Genomic DNA, 9,454 nt, shown 5'->3' with positions numbered 1-9,454 from the left:
CTTACCCCCTTAGACTTACTATTAGTGACAAAAACACAAAGGCTATGTTTGACGTACGTGAAATAATTGCCACTACCAAGAACGACTATTCTTCAATACGATTCAAATTAGGGATTCTACCTCATTTTATTGTTTGATTTGGCCAGGAATATGATTAGTAAAGATTGATTTTGTTCATATATCATTTACTTTCTGATTTTATTATCACATATCAAACACATCCTTAGTAGTTTTGACAAAAAATCTAAATTCAAGGGGGTAAGCTCAATTACCAATTACTAAAGGGGATAAACTCAATTACCAATCAATTGTTAGGGGGTAAGCTCAAAAAACCCTTGAATTTATAGATTTTTCTTCAGCTCAGAAGGAGTTGATCAGAATTTATAAATATAAACAAGGGTATAATCATCAACTTTTACACGCGTCTTCGCCAATTTCACAATTTTCTTTTTGTTGAAAGCCAAAATTTTCGTCTTTATTGCAGCGCCTTTTTCAAAAAGTAGGGGTTTATATTAGGTGTTTTTAAAATAGGGAAACTTAGTTAAATCTCCTAAGAAAGATTACCCAATTTTTTAATCTTCAAATCTCTATACAAATTTTTAATTTGCGACAGCTTGCCACAGTTTTACAATATTTTGCCACAATTTTGCGAAACATATTAGAGTTTTAACAAAAAAACAGGTTTAAATTGGCTCTTCAGCCTGAGTGTCATCCTAATATTAACATTTAAATATTAACATTTAAATGGGGTCAATATCAAGATCCCCCTTTAGAATTTTACTTGATAATTTGACTCCAGGCGCTAAATATTGGGGGCCTTCACAATGTCAACTAGCAATAAAAACCAAAAACAACTCCATCAATTCTTGTAGACTTCTATTTCAACAAAAATCACTTCAGATATAAAATTTAACGGAAGTGTAGTTTGGTTTCGAATGTATAACATAAGAACACATAAATATCTTAAGCATTGTTTTTTTTTTTTTGAAAATTAAATCTTAAGCATTGTTTTTGTTTGTATATGCCATTCTTTACCAAATTTCATAACAAATCACAAAAAGTTACTAGGAACATCCTAACAAGAAGCTTTTACTTCCCTATGCTCGTATACGCCAGACATCCACTAATGGTTTATCGAAAACCCTAGATTTCACCTTCTCCGGGTGAGGCATTATTCTCTTAACATCACAAAAAAATGGTCAGAAGTAAGATATAACATATTCTCCACTATCCTTATTCAATTGAAGTTCATTATCTAAGTGAAGTAGTAGATACCCTATGAATTGTGCTCAGAAAAAACTGTTTTTAGCCCTGAGAGATATGTACTCATATTGCAGCAGCTTCATTTTGACCCCCACATAACTTACTCCTTCGCTCTAGAGAAACAAATAACTTGTGTTACCACGTCAAGTAAAATTCCATAAAAATCGTGACAAAAAAAAAATTATAACTAAAATATTCTGAATTTACCAAGGCAACTGATAATGTGGTGAGCCCGTATAATTTGTAAACTACAAGATACTCTTTGGTCCTACAGTTAGAGATTTAGAGTAGTATCCTTTCTGACAGGAGAGTTCTTAATTTCGAACAAATGAGGTAGTCGCGTGTGAGATCTCGACTCGTATAATTCATGTTAAAATAAAACTGGTTATCTAGGTCAAGATCAGATACCATGAAAGTATTTTCATGCAGCTGGTAATTCAGTGACTACTCATGACATGTTTGATTATCTGCAGCGACAGCCAGGGGGGCGGGAGATGGGGTGCTATAGGTGCGACGGCACGGCACCTACCCCCCTCAAACAACAAGCTGATCATCTCCAAGAGTCGAGGACCCCCTCACACCACTAACTAATAAATAAAATTTTGAAAGTCGAAACCATTATAAGAAATGAATTGTAAGTTTAGTTGGTAAGCCCCTTGCTTAACGACTAACTCATACTCACTCCTACCTTCCAAATTTTTTAATAGTCAACTATAAGTACCTCAGTTGATGCATTTATAGGCTAGTGATTATGGAGTTTGAAGTTCAGTGCTTTCACTTTTGTGTCCCGTTTTTCTACATAAAGATTATTACGTGTATATACAGAAGTAGGTTTTAAGTTTTTTCTTGAAGGTTTTGAAATTGGTGCCTAAAGTTCTTGCTTAAGTACTTTGGAGCACCAAAATCATAGTTACCATGCTCATTTAGATTTACCTAAGACATAATAGAATCTTATCTACTTCAAATCATTCAGAATTTTTCTTTATTGCATTACGTATACAAAATGTGGTTACGTTTTATACTATCTTATAACAGCCCCAAATAAAATTTCGCACTAGGCCCCCTATTTCTCAGCCCGCCACTGGCGATAGCTGTAGTACTCTTGACAACAAATTTAAACTTTTGGGGTGATACAATTTAACATTATCATAAAATTCTAAACAACAAAAATTGATGTATAGAAAGGCTTACCGAGTGATGTAAGAATCGTCAGTGGTATTAATAATTATCTGATCACCAGCTTCAAGGAAAGGAGGTGCCTGTGTTGTTATATACAAAACAGAAAAACAAATATCAGAACCATGTAGCAGAATTGCAACAAAAATCCATTTGCAAATTTAAGGTGTAGAATGAAGAGGTCCGAGTAAGTTTTAACCAAGTGTTCATATGTAGAACTGTAGAGTGATTCAGTCACGAAGAACTTAAAACACAGACAACTTTTATAGCACAAACAAGGATATCTGACCATTTGGCCTTCTAATAAATCGTACAAGTAGGTCGGGGTCGTAGGATGATCCTAAAATTGACATCCGAATCCGCTACTGTCGCAGAACGTATAGACATATGTCACAGTGATAAACTAGTATGATCCCTACATTTAATCCCCAAAGAAAACCTAGAATACTACCACTCAACAACTCTTTTTATGAGGGTTTTACCTTTCCAACAGCGATATTCATAAAATCAGAAGTTTTTTACTTGTTAATTTTGAGGTAAGAACTCCAGAAATAAGTTGTAAACTTGTAATGACAAGCGATATAAGTCTCTTTTGCACATTTCATATACAAGTTGCATCATAGAAAATGACCATGAGGGCTATAATTCGAAATATGCTTAATAAACTCCAAAGAGAGCTAGAGAGAAGCAGCCGCCAGGGTGCAGATTAGAACTATTGTCCAGTAACCAAGACTGCCAGTAGCGCTGCAGCAGAATATAAGCCTTAAGTATTGAAATTGGAACACTCGGTAGCTAATTGTTCCAAGGGTGATATATGCTAAGGATTATTGTTCACTGTGTTAAAAAGTTTCATGATTGTCTCAATTTATTGTTTACGTGAAAATCCAATCTGAGGATGGTCCAAAAATAATTGGGTTACATAGATTGGCTGCAATTATGGACCCCAGGACTTATCAATCTACAAGAATGATATATAATATGCTTTGTCATGTAATTGCCCAGGTAGGTTGAAGTGACCAATTATTTAGACGAAACCACGGATCGCAACTGCTTACATAGTAATATAATAAATAAATAAATAAAAAAGTTTGTAGGTAGCTCAATTATCCAGCAGTACGTTCTTGTAGAATGATACTGCATTATGTAACAAACATATATTGCATATAGTATGCCGTGATTCAGACTTACTAGTACAGTGAGGCCATTATCCAGCAAAACTCTTTTGTACCTGTATTGCAGAAAATTCAAAGTCAAAAATCAATTTGATAAAAGAAAACTAGTGGCACCATACAATGGAAAACAACTAATTCAATGCCACCAATGAATAAATTGAGAGAAATTGCAATATCTTCATATAAGGAATTAAATCTGTTTATTTTACTTCTGACTGGTGTTCATAGAATAGACTTTGAACAGGCCAGCCAAAAAATAGGCCGAATATCCTAAAATATCAACAACAAAGCACAACATGTGTCAAACTGAGCATCACATCAGATATTGTGATATTTTTTTAATGTATTAAATAACAAATACATTAAACTAAAAACGAGTTTCAACATCTACAAAATTGAGTATACATTCGTATTTGCAATATCGCTGGTATGAGGTTCTAGCATAAAAGGGTATTTTAGTAAGCCTCCACAGCCCCACCTACGTGCATACCAGTATTCTCAAAAAGATAAAGTTAACAATCAACCCTTGAAAGTGTCAACCTTTAAGGGGTGGAGAATTGGAGTTGGTGGTGTACCATGTTTGACACCCAAATTCTAGAAAGGTTTCAATACCCGCAAAGATGCACATGCACTTGGTGTGTTGCTTTGTGGTAACACTGGTCTAAGTTTCTAAACTGTAACATGAATAGGAATTTTGATAATCTCACGTAGTACGTTCTTACTAGTATTTCAATATGTTCAGCATGAATATTATTATTATTTCAAATAAATGCATAAGTGGAACATTAGGTTTAAAGTACTAAACGTACTGAGGTGTGGCAGTCAGACCCTTCATATGACCTTTTGCTTCAGCAACAGTACATGTCACTCTACTTGGAACTGATGCCGACATTGGTTTTCCATCAAACAGCTGCAAGCTTACCTTCATGTCATCTGTTAGTAATTGTTAAGATCTTAACAAATAGGCAAACGTAGAATTGGAATAACTACCTACCAGATGCCAGAAGTAACTTTCAGGTGCTACCCATGGAATGTACAATACTACAATGTGGAGAACGTCAATTCCTAATCAGCAATAATTGACTACCAGAAGTATGAACATTCCCGGAAACCAATATTCTGGTACATCATTCAGTCGCTGATATCAAAAAAGTTTCAAAAAATATGGACATGCTTTTTTCCTGTAGTTTCATACTTAGAGTTTGAGACAGAAGCTTATATGTTATCTTATAATTGTCCACATACTTTTATCAATTGTTTTTGGAAAACCTCAATGCAGTGACACTTTAAGTCAAACTCTTTTCATTGTAGCACTCCGCATAAATACAACTTAAAATTACAAAATAAGTAGTTGTAGAAATAAAGTTACTAATGGTTATTATGATTAATCGAAAAAGCAAAAAAAGTGGGTGATGTTGTAAGGTATAGCATGTTGCGGGATACAGAGAATCAAAACTGGTTCATACTCCACGAAATATAATGTGCGTCCCAAGTTTGATGAAGTAGTTCGATTTTTCATTTTTCTACAAAGATAGTGATACAGATAACTGGCAGCAACAACCACCAAAGGTGTATCGGAGGCGTCAAAAGAAAGATTCTAAGGCCCAAGTTCTGATTTGGCATGTCTTAGATGAAGGGCCCACTTGGAATCTTGAATGATGTGTGCCTAATCCAAAATGGTTCCACCATGTTCAAAGTTTTAATGTCTTTTAGTGTCTCTTTAATGTCTTGTACTAGTGTGATACTAGTGCTTTATTTCTTACATCTATAATATAATCAAGTTATTTTCTTCCTTAATTCCAGCTTCCCATTTCTGTCCTACATCAGATAGATGTAAATAACCTCACATTGTCAAAATCAAACTGCTATTTTTGTTGAAAGATATCCTGTTTTAACTTGTAGGGGAAACAAGCAGACGCTGATTGTCACTCCATCTAAGGTGATTTATCATCCATGACCAAACAAATAGTTACTATAATTGCTTGGCCCAGTGCACAAATAAGCGAGAGTCTTGAGTTATTTACCCTAGGAGTATAGTAGATTGTAGATTTTGGCTCTAGTGTTAAAGGTAATCAAGTATAAGGCATATGCAACTTAATATTAAAGGTGTCTCTTATTTTTCCTGAATTAAACATGTTGTCTTTGTGAGTCCACCTAATTGGTTCGAGCTACTCTTTTCTCCCTCTCTTCTTTTCCTAGGTCTGAATGCTACTGTCACAGTTGCCCTTCACTGAGCTACATGTAGACTTGTTACAGAATACTAGAGTTATAGAGTATAATGTTTCAAAACAAACTAATTTGGAGATAATGATCTAGATATCGAGAAAAACATCTCCATACGAAGTGAACCTTGTAATATCTAATACGAGTATCTGTAGACCCATAAAGAGGAGCTTAGTAGCTTCTCCTGTATATTTGATATGTGCATTATACATATAAAAATCGTCAATCTTAGAAAAGGAAGTGGGTTATAATTGTTCCTAACTTTGAGGTTGTAGATTTCTCCCCTAATAAACGAAACAAAAATTTTCTTTTCTTTGAAAAATTTAAAGTGATGGATTGTAGTGGACTATATAATCGACCAGGTTGCACGTAGCTCATTAGTTACCGTATCTCACATTCTCAAGCACTTCTGAAGGGGATATAATATATTGGGAACAACTAGATAGATTAAGGTTAGGATCCAGTATTTCTGTTACAAAATATGGCACACCTAATTCCCGTAAACTGAAGCTGTTACCTGTTAGATAAGCAGCCGCCTTGCCAAACAAGTCCTTGGGCACTTCCATTTGGTCAAATGTATTAGGGCTGTAAAGAAGACAAGCAACAAGTTCATTGAGTAAATTTGTTTGACATACACAACTTGACAAGAAGTAACTGATCAAGGAAAACAAAAGAAGTTCAAACAACTCACTCCATTATCATTACAGAGTCACCTTCCGTGTACAAAAATGTGAATGCTTTTTCTTCAACATAAACTTCTGCAATAATTAAAAGGAAAATTAATAATATATCCATTACTAAACAAATTTTCAGTTTAGATATAGCTTAATATAATACTTGCAATAACCTTTTGCATAACTATTCTGCTGCAAACAACAACTCGGCATCAAAAAATGCATCATATGTCAGCAACAGTGGAGAAGAGGACAAAAGCATAAAATGGAAGTTTTTGTATGAATATCTGGGTATTTGCACATAATCATGGTAAGACCATAAGATGCAGCAACATATGTGTACATACCCATATGTGTACAATGGTGTGTCTGTTTTGCCTTTTTTTCTACTTACTATGTTAAAGAGAGTAACTCCTTCAAACTAACTAGATAAGAAATTATTGGAAATTAAGACATACTCTCGATGGCCTCATCTGTACGAAATCTTTCAGTTACTTTATTCCCGCTATCAACATCACGGAGCTCCACCTACAATGTCTCAAAATTATATTTTTACTCAAGAAAAAAAAAGTAACTTCAATGCTTAGTATGCGGGTACGAACTTGTATCGTTGCTCCTCCTCTTCCTTGTTGTGTATGTTGTGCTTTCAACACCTAAAACCAGTTATACACTATATAAAGCTTCGACCAAGTTTTGCATAAAATAAATAACATGACAATAAGTGGCAAAGCTAAAAACTATGAAAGAACAGCTAACAACTAGGATTTTTTTCTTCTTTCAGTTAACAATATTAGCAAGAAACTAATAACGAACTCCTTACCTGGTAAATACGTCCTGAAGTATGTACATCCACATTGATTGTATATGAAAGAAAAAAAGCACATCAGTAAGTGTTGAATTCGATTTGATTTACAAAGAGAAGTGAACAAGAGCAATGATAACATATAAGAATTTAACCTTTCCTTTGGATGACATTCCCATTTCTGACCTGCAACCAACAGATTGAATTATCGATAACTTATTCAAACAAAACAGATTAATAGTTGTTTGGGGGGCATCTAACAAACACATCAAAGGTGGTTTCGTAATGCTACCCCACCAAAAAACATTTACCCAAAATGCTTGTCAAAATGGCTTGGCAGTTGAAATGGAGAACAAAGTCCAAATGTGCTATCCCACTTCAGCTGCCATAGTACCACATCAGTTGAGAAAGCATTTCCTATCAGATTTTTGGGATTTTTAACATATTCCTAATGTGGCAACTCGAAGATGGGATTACGATAAGTTCAAATATAGATTCGTGATTTCCAACTGATCAACCATAATTAGATAGTTATGATCAAAATAAATTGTTCCATAGTGTGCCTTGAATGTTAGCTCATCTTTAAAATGATAGTTGATCTATATAGAGGATTGGTGCTTTGATTTGGGATCAAGTAATGACAGATGAAAAAAAAAAGACAATCTTTACTCTTTCAACCAATCCAATATCTCTCAAAAGCATCACAGCTTCAGCCAAAGTCTCATATTGTTAATGATTGAAGTAGAACTTGATGTCATAGTTAAGAACTTTGAGCTTAAAATCTAATAACAAGTAAGGGTTTGCATTTCTAATTCTTCTTGGACATATAATAGAAGAATAATATTGAATTCAATAAAGCAAATTGATAGAGAGAGAGAGACGTACGTCAGTTCCGAGGACTTTAACTCCACGGCGTTGGGAGGCGGACCACGGAGTAGAGAGGGTAGGTTGAGGAAGAGAGCGGGTATTAGTGGAGGAGGAGGATGTGGTAAGAGTGGTGATCAATCTCGTCGTCGCCGAAGAAGAAGATGTCTGAGTAAATAAAGGTACCAACGGTACAAACATCATCGTTTAAGAAACACAAAACAAGACAACAATTTCGTTCTTAAGTAAAACAAACCCTTGTAATTGCAGCAGTCAGTGTAGTTTTCCCATGATCAACGTGTCCGATAGTTCCCACATTTCCGTGAGGTTTCCTATATCAAAATCAAGGAAAACGTCAAAAGGAGATTTTCTTTTTTATAAACAGTCCAAATATCAGGGAACTTAACCAAATTCTGTTACTCTAATAACCCATACAAAATTAAACTTTATATTAAAAATGAAGGAAAACCTAACAGAAGAAATTTCATAGCAATATAAACCTAATTGAAGAATAGGCATAAATACTGAAAGGTTTATAACAAAAATGTGAGTGAGCAGAGTAATTGAATCCAGATTAGGTCAAAAACAGATAAACCCTATGAAGTTTCAATATGAGCTAAAATCTCGATTCAATATGAGTAAGTAGTGTAAAGAAATTTGCTAATAAGTTAAAGTCATATTCAACTCACGTTCGTGTAAATGTGGCCATTGATCTCCACCATGGAACCACATCTGAGACGACTATCTCCTTACTAGAAAGTGATTCAGAGATTGAGAAGTTACTGAATAGAGCTCCTCTACATATAGGAGAGGAGATAGAGAGCAAACGCTTTGAACTAGGGTTTCTAAGAGCTAGTGAAGCCATTAAAGGAAGAGATGAGGAAAGGAGGAATAATCTAGAGAGAAGAACCAGAGAGATTCAACGAAGATGGATTACTGTTTTAGTTCTTACCCCACGAAACTTTTAAAGGCGCCTACCAATAGTGTTATTGCCGCCCCGACACCTCTAATCTAGTCTAAATCGGGTAGAGTAGGGTCGTTAAAAAAAGGCAGCGGCTTTGGGGAATATCTACTTTGCAAAGCAGGTATAGTGTAAAAAGTATGAAATGTTAAAATAACATATTTGTTTTTTAGCCTTAAAATTGACTTGATCAAACATAGCCCCCTAATTTTCATTCTCCCTTTCATCTCTTTCGTCTATAATACAAACCTCATGAAGCCTAAGCCATGGTTTAGTTATCTCATCTACTTCATCTAGAATACAAGCCTCATGAAGCCTA

The 9,454-nt window shown here is 34.7% G+C and overlaps 1 protein-coding gene across 1 annotated transcript; it reads right to left on the bottom strand.

The window, feature by feature from the left end:
* Positions 1 to 879: 879 nt before the first annotated feature.
* LOC147549172 (elongation factor P (EF-P) family protein) lies at positions 880 to 9,106 on the bottom strand. Its single transcript, XM_086671250.1, has 13 exons — positions 8,864 to 9,106; positions 8,431 to 8,506; positions 8,196 to 8,342; positions 7,466 to 7,496; positions 7,329 to 7,342; positions 7,111 to 7,161; positions 6,967 to 7,036; positions 6,526 to 6,592; positions 6,352 to 6,419; positions 4,421 to 4,544; positions 3,628 to 3,667; positions 2,455 to 2,522; positions 880 to 1,376 (listed from the first exon to the last, which is right to left on the bottom strand). Exons 1-13 carry the CDS (start codon positions 9,037 to 9,039, stop codon positions 1,364 to 1,366), a joined length of 945 nt encoding a protein of 314 aa, XP_086527376.1. The 5' UTR covers positions 9,040 to 9,106; the 3' UTR covers positions 880 to 1,363.
* Positions 9,107 to 9,454: the final 348 nt, after the last annotated feature.

Source organism: Eschscholzia californica, unplaced genomic scaffold (genome assembly GCF_041429995.1).
Source record: "Eschscholzia californica isolate CP2 unplaced genomic scaffold, dmEscCali1.0.p SCAF_3, whole genome shotgun sequence".
NCBI lineage: Eukaryota > Viridiplantae > Streptophyta > Magnoliopsida > Ranunculales > Papaveraceae > Eschscholzia > Eschscholzia californica.
The sequence above is the reverse complement of the archived record's forward strand: the minus strand, read 5'-3'. Positions and strand labels throughout refer to the sequence as shown.

Coding starts and splice junctions, on each gene's coding strand:
- LOC147549172 (XM_086671250.1), bottom strand. CDS start 9,039: ATGGCTTCACTAGCTCTTAGAAACCCTAGTTCAAAGCGTTTGCTCTCT. Junction 8,343..8,430: donor TGACTGCTGCAATTACAAGG/GTTTGTTTTACT, acceptor TTATTTACTCAG/ACATCTTCTTCTTCGGCGAC. Junction 3,668..4,420: donor GGTCTGACTGCCACACCTCA/GTACGTTTAGTA, acceptor TCTGCAATACAG/GTACAAAAGAGTTTTGCTGG.